Source organism: Prionailurus viverrinus, chromosome D2 (genome assembly GCF_022837055.1).
Source record: "Prionailurus viverrinus isolate Anna chromosome D2, UM_Priviv_1.0, whole genome shotgun sequence".
NCBI lineage: Eukaryota > Metazoa > Chordata > Mammalia > Carnivora > Felidae > Prionailurus > Prionailurus viverrinus.
The window spans coordinates 62230516-62244641 of record NC_062571.1 but is presented as its reverse complement, the minus strand read 5'-3'; the positions used below and the strand labels follow the sequence as shown (position 1 = coordinate 62244641).

Sequence of the window (14126 nt, the reverse complement as noted above, 5' to 3'; positions counted from 1 at the left end):
ATTTATATGATCCCTCTGCAAATTAAGGAGCATAGGCCTTTGTGTGGCTTGTGTTTGGCAAATGCCTTTTTCCAGTTTGATATTTTTACTGTGTTTGTTGGTATTTTGCCCACAGGAGTTGAGGCCTCCATTAACCCTCTTTTCCTTCGCAGCTACTAAATTCTGTGCTCTGGGGGCGCCTGGGTGGCGCAGTCGGTTAAGCATCTGACTTCAGCCAGGTCACGATCTCGCGGTCCGTGAGTTCGAGCCCCGCGTCAGGCTCTGGGCTGATGGCTCAGAGCCTGGAGCCTGTTTCCGATTCTGTGTCTCCCTCTCTCTGCCCCTCCCCCGTTCATGCTCTGTCTCTCTCTGTCCCAAAAATAAATAAACGTTGAAAAAAAAAATTAAAAAAAAAAATAAATTCTGTGCTCTGTTCACAAAGGGTGCGCCTGGCCTCTAATAATGAATACATTTGCCTACATTTCCTTGTAGAATTGTTACGATTTTAGTTTTTATGTTGACGTTTTTGAGCCATGTGGAACTGATTTTGGTATAAAGAATGAGATAGGAATTCGGTTTGAGATTTTCTCAAATGGTCGGCCAGCTCTTCCAATGTCTTTTGTCAGATGCCCCCCCGCCCTTCCGACCCTTGAAGAGCCACGTGGCTCCATGTGGTCCCCAGAGTGGAGCCCACGTAAGTGCCACGTGGCTTTCCCCCAGGTCCACCAGAGACAGACCAGAAGGTCCCGTCAGCAGGATCCCGCAGAGGCCTCCGTCACCAGGGTGGAGGAGCAGCCGGGCTCCCGGAGATGGAAAGGACACCGCTGCTGTGCTAGACATGAGGGAACAATGGTCTCCCTGTCCCGAGAGATAAGTGGGACACGCATCCAGTGTCTTCCTCATGAAGGAGAAAGAGAAAGAGAAACCTCAGGGGAGAGTGTACTCACTATAGAAAGAAGAAATAGAGGGGCACCTGTATTTCTGAAGACACACATTTATCCACACATTCTGCCCATGCATGCCACGCACACGTGTGTATACACATGCACCCACAAGCACACGTGCACCCTGACACATTTGCACGCACGTGCGCACACACTCACACTCCAGATATGCCCAGTGTCTCTGATAAGGGCACCCAGACTTCAAGAACCCTCTCAGTCACAGGAACTACAAGAGTGGTAAAGTCAATGTTTCTCAAATAATATCCAGATTCCCGTTAAAGGACAAAAAAATCTGGGAACCCCCCCAAGATGTATCTGCAAGATCCTAATACAAGAAAAAGCAGGCAAGAAAGAGACCAAGACTTGTTCTATAAAGATCTCCCAATTGCAAAGTAACACATGTTTAAAACTGCTAGGGGCGCCTGGGTGGCTCAGTCGGTTGAACTTCCGACTTCAGCTGAGGTCATGATCTCGCGGTCAGTGAGTTCGAGCCCCGCGTCGGGCTCTGTGCTGACTGCTCAGAGCCTGGAGCCTGTTTCAGATTCTGTGTCTCCCTCTCTCTCTGACCCTCCCCCATTCATGCTCTGTCTCTCTCTGTCTCAAAAACAAATAAACATTAAAAAAGATTCAAACTGCTAAAAAGACCTAAGCCATCATTAAAATGAAAATGCGAATTGAAAAAATTTTCGCAGAATTAAAAGACCCAGAAGAACAGAGTCATAGACCCCTGGAGTGGTGTGGGGGTTTAAAAGAAAGGCTGGTGCTCTGGAAAACAGTGTGGAGGTTCCTCAAAAAACTAAAAATAGACCTACCCTATGACCCAGCAATAGCACTGCTAGGAATTTACCCAAGGGATACAGGAGTGCTGATGCATAGGGGCACTTGTACCCCAATGTTTATAGCAGCACTCTCAACAATAGCCAAATTATGGAAAGAGCCTAAATGTCCATCAACTGATGAATGGATAAAAAAAATTGTGGTTTAAATACACAATGGAGTACTACGTGGCCATGAGAAAGAATGAAATATGGCCCTTTGCAGCCACGTGGATGGAACTGGAGAGTGTGATGCTAAGTGAAATAAGCCATACAGAGAAAGACAGATACCATATGGTTTCACTCTCATGTGGATCCTGAGAAACTTAACAGAAACCCATGGGGGAGAGGAAGGAAGAAAAAAAAAGAGGTTAGAGTGGGAGAGAGCCAAAGCAGAAGAGACTCTTAAAAACTAAGAACAGGGGCGCCTGGGTGGTGCAGTCGGTTAAGCGTCCGACTTCAGCCAGGTCACGATCTCGCGGTCCGTGAGTTCGAGCCCCGCGTCAGTCTCTGGGCTGATGGCTCGGAGCCTGGAGCCTGTTTCCGATTCTGTGTCTCCCTCTCTCTCTGTCCCTCCCCTGTTCATGCTCTGTCTCTCTCTGTCCCAAAAATAAATAAACGTTGAAAAAAATAAAATTAAAAAAAAAAAAACAAACTGAGAACAAACTGAGCGTTGATGGGGGGTGGGAGGGTGGGTGATAGGTATTGAGGAGGGCACCTTTTGGGATGAGCACTGGGTGTTGTATGGAAACCAATTTGACAATAAACTTCATATATTGAAAAAAAAAAGAAAAAAGAAAAAAAATAAATTAAAGTAAATTAAAAAATAGAAAAATAAAAGAAAGGCTGGGTTGGGGCACCTGGGTGGCTCAGTACATGGAGCATCCGACTCTTGGTTTTGGCTCAACTCATGATCCCAGAGCTGTGGGATCAAGCTGCACGTCAGGCTCTGTGCTGAATGTGGAGTCTGCTTGAGATTCTGTCTGTCTGTCTGTCTCCCTCTGCCCCTCTCCCCTGCTCGTGCTCTCCCTCTAAAGTAAAAATACCTAAACTATTTTTAAAAAGAAAAAAGGAGGAAAAGCTGTGTGAAGGCATTATCATGCAGGTCTACAGTTTTTTTCAAAATGTTTTGTTTATTTATTTATTTAGAGATGGAAAGAGAGAGCAAGGGCTGAGGAGGGGCAGAGAGAGGCAGAGAGAGAAGGAGGAGAGAGAATTCCAAGTAGGCTCTGCACTGTCAGCACGGAGCCTGATGCGGGGCTCGAACTCACAAACTGTGAGATCGTGACCTGAAATCAAGAGTCAGTCACTTAACCAACTGAGCCACCGAGGGGCCCCTATGGAGTAAAGTAAGTGTCTCTCCAATTCTTCCCTATATTTCTGCCTCTCCTGCTTCAGCAGACCCGGGCTCCCAGCCACAAAATGGGATTCTCCTACCCTTTTCCCTTGTTCTGAATACCCTTTGAGTATTTCCAACGAAAACAGTTCATGATTTTTATTGGGAAATTTCTAAAATCATTATTATGAAAGTAGATATTTAGAAAATGCAGAATTTTTAAAACGCAAAGTCACACTCATACCCCGGGAGATAATATCTCTTTAAGTTGTGGTGAGCTGACTCGGGAGCTCTGTCTCACCTCTCAGGTTGGAGCTGTGAACAGGTTGGCCTGGGGAAGACCTTGTCCCGGTTTCTTGCAGTGTTCTCCCAGAAGGATTGTTTGATCTTTTCCGGAGAGCCCCTAGGTTACAGGGGGCTGGGGGCCCTCAGGGTGAGCAGCCCAGCAGGTGATTAGAGTTGGAAGGTACAGAAGGAGATCCCTGCTTCCCTTCTGGCTCTGTCCCCACCAGGCTGTGTGACCTCTGACAGACAACCAGCCTCTCCAGGACCTGCACCCACCTGAAGAATGTGGGGGGGGTGGTTCTCAGCTACATTAGGAGCCCGGGAGAATGAACCAGGCTAGACCAATGGAATAGGATGGAGACCCCAGAATTGGACTCACAAACGTATGGCCAACTAATCTTTGACAAAGCAGGAAAGAGTATCCAATGGAAAAAAGACAGTCTCTTTAACAAATGGTGCTGGGAAAACTGGACAGCGACATGCAGAAGAATGAAACTAGACCACTTTCTCACACCATTCACAAAAATAAACTCAAAATGGATGAAGGACCTGAATGTGAGACAGAAAGCCATCAAAACCCTAGAGGAGAAAGCAGGAAAAAAACCTCTGACCTCAGCTGCAGCAATTTCTTACTTGACATATCTCCAAAGGCAAGGGAATTAAAAGCAAAAATGAACTATTGGGACCTCATGAAGATAAAAAGCTTCTGCGCTGCAAAGAAAACAGTCAACAAAACTAACAGGCAACCAACGGAATGGGAAAAGATATTTGCAAATGACATATCAGACGAAGGGCTAGGATCCAAAATTTATAAAGAACTCACCAAATTCCACATGCAAAAAACCCAAATAATCCAGTGAAGAAGTGGGCATAAGACACAAATAGACACTTCTCTAAAGAAGACATCCAGATGGCCAACAGACACACGAAAAGATGCTCAACGTCACTCCTCATCAGGGAAATACAAATCAAAACCACACTGAGATACCACCTCACGCCAGTCAGAGTGGCAAAAATGAACAAATCAGGAGACTATAGATGCTGGCGAGGATGTGGAGAAACGGGAACCCTCTTGCACTGTTGGGGGAATGCAAACTGGTGCAGCCGCTCTGGAAAACAGTGTGGAGTTTCCTCAAAAAATTAAAAATAGACCTACCCTATGACCCAGCAATAGCACTGCTAGGAATTTACCCAAGGGATACAGGAGTACTGATGCATAGGGGCACTTGTACCCCAATGTTTATAGCAGCGCTCTCAACAATAGCCAAATTACAGAAAGAGCCTAAATGTCCATCAGCTGACAAATGGTTAAAGAAGACGTGGTTTATATATACAATGGAATACGTGGCAATGAGAAAGAATGAAATCTGGCCATTTGCAGCTACGTGGATGGAACTGGAGGGTATTACGCTAAGTGAAATGTCAGGCAGAGAAAGCAGATACCATATGTTTTCATTCATATGTGAATCTTGAGAAACTTAACAGAAGACCATGGGGGAGGGAGGGGGGAAAAAAGTTACAGAGAGGGAGGGTTCCAAACCATAAGAGACTCTTAAATACTGAGAACAAACTGAGGGTTGATGGGAGGTGGGGGAGAGGGGAAAGCGGGTGATGGGCATTGAGGAGGGCACCTGCTGGGATGAGCGCTGGGTGTCGTGTGGAAACCAATCTGACAAACCAATTAAATTATATTTAATATAAAAAAAGAAGTTTCGCACTCAGGGTCACACTTGCATGCCCGTGATGGCCCTCCCACCTCCTCCAGCTCCCTCCCCATTTTCCCTCCCACAGGTAATCCTGTCTCATAGGACCCAGACTAACACACTCATTATGTAAAATACAAATAATAAATGAGACCCAGCTTTCTGTCTGTTGTTACCTCATCAGAGATACAGACCGCACAGATGGTTATGAAACTTGCAGGACACATTTGGGACGGTCTGGCTTAAAATACAGGCTAAGTGACCCCCACAAAATTTATTTTGCAGGTCCGGGGGTCCCTCAAACAGTTGGGCCCTTATCCCTCAAGGAACTGAAGGCAAGACACAGCGGCAGACCCGCGGAACGAGTGTTAAGAGAAGAGACAGAGATGTGCCTCCGAGCGAGCAAGCGAGCGAGCGGGTGGAGGCCTGAGCTGCCCGTACTGGCACTCCCAAGGGAGGAGCGGCCCCCCGTGGTGGATTCACAGTGGTCGCTGGTTGTCCCAAGGAATTCCAGGCAGCCCAGCTGGCACGTGTCCGTGTGGGCCCTGCAACAAGTCAGGAAGGACACGCGCCGACGCAGGGACAAGGAGTCTCTCTGGGGGTTGCCGTGATGGGGACACGTTCATGTTCCGTAATTTTAAATGCTTCAGAACGCTGTGATTAATCAGGAAAAAATGGAGTTTTTTCTCAAAGTTATTAGAGACTATAGAAACAAGGGTGGTGGGGTGCCTGGGTGGCTCAGTCAGTTAAATGGCTGACTTTAGCTCAGGTCACGATCTCATGGTGCATGAGTTCGAGCCCTGCATCGGGCTCTGCACTGAGTGTGGAGCTTGCTGGGGATTCTCTTTCTTCCTCCCTCTCTCTGTCCCTTCGCCACTTGCGCTGTCCCTCTCTCTCAAAATACATAAATAAACTTAAAAAAAAAGAAAAAGAAACAGGGTGGTGAGTGCGGCTGCAGTACTTGGGGTGAGCGCCATGGAGACGGGAGGGTTAGGCTGGGTCTCTGAGGAAGGATACAGAAGGACACTAACCTCACGTGCCCTACGGGGTTGGCGTAAAGTTGCACTCATGACCATGAGGACCCTGGGTCTGAGGAAAGGACAACAAAGCTGATGTATGAACTTGACTAAGGCCATCACTTGGAGCCCAGGGGGAACCACTGGTCCAGGCTGGACAGAGCAGGGCACAGTGGGATCAGGACCAACCAGTCCCTAAGGTTTTTCTTTATCTCAGAAGTCACCCTGGGCTGAGTGAGGAAGCCAGAGAGACGAAGATTGAGGAGAAGCCTAAGTAGCTGGGGTCTGGCCACCTCACCCACCCTGGCCCAGGCTCCAGGCCCAAGGACCACTGATCTGGGACCCCAGGAACAGACCCATGGGCTCCTCTGACAGCCTTGCTCCTCTCCCCAAGCTGGGCTGCCAATGTCAGAAGTGGGGGTCAGTAGGACAGCTATAGGGTGGACAGCAGGCAAGGAGAAGGGAAAGATAGAAAGAAGAGGCAGCAACAGTGAGAGACAGAGACAGAAAGACCCCCAGAAAGACACAGAGGGACACAAAGAGTCACAAACACACACACTATGGTAGAATCAGAGAGAGACAGAGACAGAATGAGAGACAGAGAGAGAAAGGGAGAGAGACAGAGATTAGGGCAGGACCCACATTCTACTCATTGGCTTCCTAGGAGCAAACAGGGAGGCAGGTGCAGGCCAAGTGGCCGGCAGAGAGGACAGAGCCTGAGATGAAATGAGGGCTCCTGGGCACCACTATCCCAGAGAACAAACACTTGCTGTCACTGGCTATGCACGCAGCACCGTGCTAGATGCTGCAGAGAACCAGCTGTAGTCCAGATCCCTGCCCTGATTGGGAGATCCACACCCCACCCCTGAGGAAGATCAATAACAGACCGAGGCAGCCGTTCAGGGACCAGAGGGGAGGTAGAGGTTCCCACAGGGCTGAGGTCACCAGGGGTGGGGCTTGGTGACCGGGCTGCGTTTGAGCTGCCTCTTGAAGAGCAGGTGGGAGGAAGGGGCAAGGGTCTCAGGTGGGGAGGATGTGGAGGTAGGAAGGCACATCTGGGTACAATTAGGAGGGCCTTGAATGCCAAGCTAAGGAAGCTGAGGGAGCCCTTAGTCACACTTGAGCAAGTGAGTGATGTAGGAGAGCTGTGCTTTAGAGATACCTGGGCCGGTCGGGTGCCAGACCTGGGGACAGTGGAATAAAATGGAAAAGAAGGTGGCAGGCATCCACTGACTCCTCCAGTCCCCTCTCACGACACCTCCTGTCTGATGCTACAGTCCAGCAACCCCACACTGCTGGCCCACACCAGGCTGCTTCTCACCTCCATGCCTTTGCCCATACGGGACCCTCTGCCAGGAAGGCCTTCCCCTTCCAGAAGCCCTAACCCAGCAAACGTTAAAACACGGTCTGGGCTCTTCTCAAGGGTCTTCTCTTCCAGGCAGTCTTCAGGCAGGGTGAGGCGCCCCCTGGCTCCTCCCAGCGTGAAAGCCAACATGAAATCTACCTGGACTCAGCGGAGCCCAATCGTGTTTTTGACTAAGTCCGGAAAATATAATTGGCCTCATCGGCACTGTTGCCTTACCACGCCCAGAATTTGCCTGTCCCCCACACAAAGCCCCACCAGCTGTCAGGCTTAGTATCCAAACCCTGAAGAGAGGAAGGAATGGGCTGGGGAGGGTGGAGTGACATTTGCCTAAGGGTGCTTTGGGCTGGCAGTGACTTCCCTCCAGAGAGGAGGGGAGTGGCACTGGGCACAGCCGGGACTGGAGCTGGGGCGGGGGGGGGGGGGGGGGGGGGGGGGGGGGGCGGGGCGCTTTGCGGAGAGAGCCTGCGACTGCCTCACATCTTTGGCGTCTTTGGAGGGACACCAGAGGCTGGGCTGGGGGCTGAACGTCACCCCCTCCTTGTCCCCTCAGGCCTTTGGAAGAGAAGACCCTCCTCTGCACCCCAGGCTTGCCCCTAGAGTGGCCTGGGTTTGGCCAGGAAGGTGGCCGAAGCCTCGCTGCTACCCCCCGACCCGCGGCTGCCCACCGCCCCCGGGCCAGAGCCATGGAAAAGTTCCGTGTGCTTTTCCAGCACTTCCAGTCCAGCTCGGAGTCAGTGATGAATGGCATCTGCCTGCTGCTGGCCGCGGTCACCGTCAAGCTGTACTCCTCCTTCGACTTCAATTGCCCCTGCCTGGCGCGCTACAATGCCCTCTATGGCCTGGGCCTGCTGCTGACACCCCCACTTGCCCTTTTCCTCTGTGGCCTCCTTGCCAACCGGCAGTCCGTGGTGATGGTTGAGGAGTGGCGCCGGCCCGTGGGGCACCGGAGGAAGGACCCTGGCATCATCAGGTACGGTCCCACACCACCCAGCTACCGCTGGACACGGTCAGGGGTCTCCCCCCTCAGACGCTGCCGGTGCCTCCCCCTGCCCGATGATCCTCCTGGCTCCCCCACCCACCCCCAAGCAGGGAAACATCAACCCACAGAGACTCACTAGCCAGTTTCCGGTGTGGAAACGGATGTTTCTGTTCCTGTCATTTGTCACCCTTCTACGGCCAGTGCAGGATTCCTAAGAATTGCCCGGGTCCCGTCTGTTCTCTGGCCACGAGTTACAACTCCGCACATACGTGAAGGGCCATCTCGTGACATGCACAGCCAGTGCTCACGTGTGGTAGGAGGCGTGACCGGCTGCAAGGCTGCATTCCGTCTCCTGTAAGTCCTCCGGGGGCAAGGACCTCACCTGTTGTACTGCGGTGTCCTCAAAGCCTCACACCTGCTTGGTGCCGTCTATCGAAACCTGTCGATGGAAGTCCGTAACAAGTCCTCAGATCCACCTTCTGACCACACCGCCCCCAGAAAACGCCAGAGCCACCCTTATCTACGATGAATTTATAATTCCCTGCTGGGTAGGCCATGCCCACATATACACAGCCCAGCATATGTCATTTCATGCTTTGTATACAGTCCAAGTCAGAGACAGCACCTGCCTGCTGTGCACAGGGGCCCCTGCTTCGGGGTGCCTGGGGATCTGTGCTCCCGGTGATTCTGCCACGTGGGGAGGGTCATACGCATAGCTGTGCCCTTTGCCTTTTCCTCCAGGACCCAGTGAATACAGCTCCACTGGGCTCTTGTCCCGTGACCCAATGTGCAAGGCGCTGCCTCTGGAAGCATTATTGGGTAGGGCTGTCCTACTTTAGGCTCCCCCACAAAAGCAGCTCTGGGGAGAGTGTGGTACTGAGTGGGCAACTGGGGTCATTCCTTCTGGGGACCTTCTGAGAATGCGGATTGTCCCGCTGAGAGTCTAGGGTCTTACCCACCAGGCCTGTCCCTGTGGCTTGAAGGTTGGTTGGGGTTGTTAACTCTCCTGGCTTTCAGCTTTCCGCTCTGGGAGCAGAGACTCCTCCGAAGCCCTTGGGCAGAGCCTGGCAGGTAGTCGAGATCAGACACCAGAGGAAAGGAACTACTCACTAAAGATGTTAGTGCCTCCGGCGAGGGCAGGGCACCAACAGAGCCTGCTACAAGGCCTAGAGTAGGAGGCACAAGAGCTTCCCAGTGTTTCAGTCCCAGGACTGCTGGTCGGGACTTTCCTGACCTCCCGGGGCCCCAGCCCTCCTTCCTCCCCGCCCTCTTCTGCTGGGACCTCTGCAGGGGGAGCTGCAGCCCTTTCTTTGATGTAACCTCAGCAGGCATTTCCCAGCCCTCCTGGGAAGTCCATCCCGGCATCTCTCCTGTAGCCTTCCTGCTGCAGCTGAGTTCCAGCTGCCTCTGCGACCCCTCCCTTCCTCTGTCCCTAGGTATATGTGCTCCTCTGTGCTGCAGCGAGCGCTGGCTGCCCCCCTTGTCTGGATCCTCCTGGCCCTCCTCGACGGGAAGTGCTTCGTGTGTGCCTTCAGCAGCTCCGTGGACCCCGAAAAGTTTCTGGACTTTGCCAACATGACCCCCAGCCAGGTGCAGCTTTTCCTGGCCAAGGTGCCCTGCAAGGAGGATGAGCTGGTCAGGGACAGCCCCGCGAGAAAGGCAGTGTCTCGCTACCTACGATGCCTGTCACAGGTAATTCGGGGGGTTCTCTCCCAGCCCCAGAAAATATCCCGCATTGGTTCGGAGGGCTGTGGGGTGAGGAGGTACAAATGGTTTCCTGTGGCCCCTCCCCACTGCTAGAAACACAACTAAGGAGCAGGTGGTCCCCAGAAGGATTAGGAGCGTGATCCACATACAGGACACTGTTGGGCCTTAAGAAGTGGGCACTTTGGCTTCAATGCCAACTCACCCCAGGGCAGACACCAGGTTCCCGTACCCTCCAGGAGTCAGCTAGTTCCATCCCCAGGAGTCTAGATGACAGGAAAGCACTGGAGATACACTGCTCCGCCCTGCCCCACCCCCACCCCATACACACGTTCTTCCCACCCCTCAGAAATAATACTAATCACCATTTATTGAGCACTTATGTGTCAGGCACCGTGTTAAGTATGTCATGTGCATTAGTTCACTTAATTCTCAGAACAACCCTATGAGGCGGGTGCAATCCTTATCAACCCGTTTCACAGATGAGGAAACTAAGCTTCTGGGAGTTTAGTTCACAGGTCCAAGCCGCACGGCTCCTAAGAGGCAGGGCAGGGATCTGAAGTGTCGTCACACCTCTGAACCACCTCCCTGCAATGCAGGCCCTCCCCCAGATGCCTGGTTCCCCACACTGGCACCCACTCGTTCACCCTGGAGGCAGACCCCAGTCCCACCCCTAGCCCAGACTCCAGATTCCACCACCACCTCTCCCAGAGCCCCAGTTGGGCTGTGTTCCCCCCAAAAGCATTTACATGAACCCACGACATACAACGCATCACTGGGGCTACAGGGAATAAAAACACAAACAAGCCCTTTGTGAGAACCAAGGCGGACTCATGGCAAATGCAGGTCAATGCATGATGGAGAGGGGACCAGTACTCAGGACACATTTGATCCAGGGTCACACTCTACCTTGGCCACATTACTCCCCCTCTGGGTCTCCGTCTCTCCTATAGTTGATTCAGTCCCCTCCACGTGGATGGGCCCTGCACGCTTAAATTCTCTGGGCTCTTGCTAGTTCACAGGAAAGAGTGTAGAACTTGCAATCAGACCAGGGTTTGAGTCCTGACTCAGATGTAGGCTATCAGGCACATTAAATGTTCCTTGTGTGTAAAACGCTCACACGACTATTTTAAACTGGTAGGTGGAAGGGAGGATCCTGAGAGAGGCCAAATAAGAGAGCTGTGTAAACCACATCCACAAATGATAAGGACTCAAATATGTCTTTGTGGCTTAGAGGAGTGATTTCTCTGCCTGCCCCAGGAGCACACAGTTTCTCTGTGTGTCTTAAGTGAGGCCTTGGAGAGACTAAAGCTTTCGGCGGGCAGAGAGGAGGGAGAGGTGCCAGGCCAGTGTGGGATCCAGACTCAGGAACTCTTCAAATTTTCCTCACACTTGTCCTAGAACACTGCTCCCTGTTCATATCCTATATAAATTTACTCATCCTTCACATCTCAGCCTCAATCTCACTATTCCCTAAGCCCTCAAGTTCAGGTTGGGTTTCCCTCCTCTGTATTCCCATGACCCCCTATACATCCCAGAACATGGCATTCAGCCAATCTATCACCAATTTCATTGTTTCCTCCACAAGTGTGCATTCTATGAGAGCAAAGACTGGGTCCCCAGTGCCTCTCCCAAAATATAGGATGGGTGGCTACATAGATGCGATGGATAAGCATGTGTGAGGACTGATGAAGGACTGGATCAAAAAACAAAAGGATGATGGATGGATGGATGGATGGATGGGTAGGTGGGTGGATGGATGGTGGGTGGATGGATGGATTGATGGGAATGTAAGGGAGGCAAAATTTTGCCTCCACCCATCTTAGGTTTTCAACTGACACTCTATCAAAAGACAAATTAACAGAAGGAAAACACAACTTATTAATCTGTGCAGTGCACATCACGTGGAAGAAACCTAAAACAAAGAAAGAGTAACTCAAAGTGGTGGCTTAGAACTTCAACTTATCTAGCATCTTCAACAAAGAGCAATACCTTTGTAGAGCAATGGCAGGACAAAGGAGAGCCACGTTAGTCTCCAAGGGCAGAAACTGTGGGAAAGTAAACACATGAGAGGAGACTAGTGGAGTAAGGTTTGTTGGCAGATTCCTCTGGTGCTGTCTCCGGGCTGATAAGAGTTGTCTCCCAGGAAAAGGAGAATGTATTTCCTGCCTTTAGGCAGAAAAGAGAAGGGTCGAGAGAGCCGTTCCTATGTTGCTGCTTCTTAATTGTCTTCGTTCAAGATACTTTTTGTGTCAAAGAGGCATATGTTGGGGTGACATATTCTGGTTTCCTTCCAGAGGAACGTTTGGAGGATGAACGGTGGGAGGGTGGATAGACAAACGGAAGAAAGGATGAGCATGAATGGATGGGCAGGAGGACGTATGATGCAAAGATGGAAGGACAGTGGCTGGATGGGAAGCTGACAGGTACATAGCCAAGTAAGAGATCGATGACTGGATGGATGGGCAGAGAAATAGTTGGACAGACGGATGGATGCAAGAATGAGATCGAATGGAAGCGAGGACGGGTGGAGGTGGTTGGAAGGACGGATGACTAAATGGGAACACGGACAGATTTGGGGAGAGATGGGGGGTAAGTAAAGGGAGAGACTTTGGAACACCCTTGCCACACTGTATAGCACCTGGCCTCTCTTCGCCCAACCTGGTGCCCCTCCCCTCGCCCCTCCCCTCCAGGCCATCGGCTGGAGTATCACCCTGCTACTGATCATCCTGGCTTTCCTGGGCCGCTGCCTGAGGCCCTGCTTCGACCAGACGGTCTTCCTGCAGCGCAGATACTGGAGCAACTACGTGGACCTGGAGCAGAAGCTCTTCGACGAGACGTGCTGTGAGCATGCGCGGGACTTCGCGCACCGCTGCGTGCTGCACTTCTTTGCCAACATGCAGAGCGAGATGCGGGCACGGGGGCTGCGCCGGGACACCGCGGACAGGGACCCCGAGCCCCCCGTGACGCCCGGGCCCCAAGATGGCCTGGACGGCGGCGGAAGTGGGAAGGCCCACCTTCGTGCCGTTTGCAGCCGGGAGCAGGTGGACCGCCTCCTGAGCACCTGGTACTCCAGCAAACCGCCACTCGACCTCCTGGCATCCCCTGGGATCTGGGGGGGGAGGGGAGGGCTCAACCACCGCGCCCTCACGGTGGCCCCAGGCACCAGGCTGTCCCAGCACACCGACGTGTAGGGACCCCAGCAGTGTCCCCTCGTGGAGTGCCCGCACTGAAAACGGTCTGGGGGATTTCCAGGCGGTGCTGACCCCAAGGCAGGGCAACCTAACCCTTGCTGGCCTCCTTCCCCCAAACAGCCCAATCTCTGGCCTAGTTTCAGGGTGTGGCCTCCCGTGTGCTCGAAAGCAGGGCTTCACAAACTTCAGTGAGCTCACTGTTCACCTGGGCTCTTGTTAAATGCAGATTCTGATTCAGTGCATCCAGAGCTGGGTCTGAGATTGCATTTCTATCTTGCTCCCAGGCCACACTGACACGTGTGAACTAGCGAGAGCCTAATAGAGCTAAGTAGCAAGAGTCTAAATAGATCCGCCATGAATTCTGGGTCCTAGATGTCCAGATTCTAAATTTAAAAATAATAATAACATTGGGGCGCCTGGGTGGCTCAGTCAGTTAAGCGTCCGACTTTAGCTCAGGTCATGATCTCACGGTTAGTGAGTTCGAGCCCTGCATCAGACCCCGCTTCAGATTCTGTGTCTCCCTCTCTCTCTGCCCCTCCCCTGCTTGTTCTCTCTCTCTCTCAAAAATGAATAAACATTAAAAGATAATAATAATAATAATATAATAACATCTAACATGCTTAAATGGTACTACATGGCAGGCGTTGTTCTTACATATACAGCTCATTTAATACTCATGATAACCTAATGAAGTAGGAAGACTATTAGCCCCATTTTAGAGGAGCAAACTGAGGCCTAAAGAGGTTGAGTTGCCTGGGGCCATCCATGTAGGGGCTGGAATTTTATCCCAGAAGTCTGGCTGCTA

At 51.7% G+C, this 14126-nt stretch overlaps 1 protein-coding gene across 1 annotated transcript; it reads left to right on the top strand.

Annotated features, from left to right (window-relative positions):
* The first annotated feature begins 7912 nt into the window (after positions 1-7912).
* On the top strand, positions 7913-13771 carry CALHM3 (calcium homeostasis modulator 3). The gene is made up of 3 exons (XM_047825997.1): positions 7913-8414; positions 9860-10115; positions 12821-13771. Exons 1-3 carry the CDS (start codon positions 8128-8130, stop codon positions 13319-13321), a joined length of 1044 nt encoding a protein of 347 aa, XP_047681953.1. The 5' UTR covers positions 7913-8127; the 3' UTR covers positions 13322-13771.
* Positions 13772-14126: the final 355 nt, after the last annotated feature.

Excerpts from the sequence above, each read along its gene's own strand:
- CALHM3 (XM_047825997.1), top strand. The coding sequence starts at position 8,128 with ATGGAAAAGTTCCGTGTGCTTTTCCAGCACTTCCAGTCCAGCTCGGAG. Across the intron at positions 8,415-9,859 it reads AAGGACCCTGGCATCATCAG|GTATATGTGCTCCTCTGTGC; the intron begins GTACGGTCCCAC and ends CTCTGTCCCTAG. Across the intron at positions 10,116-12,820 it reads ACCTACGATGCCTGTCACAG|GCCATCGGCTGGAGTATCAC; the intron begins GTAATTCGGGGG and ends CCTCCCCTCCAG.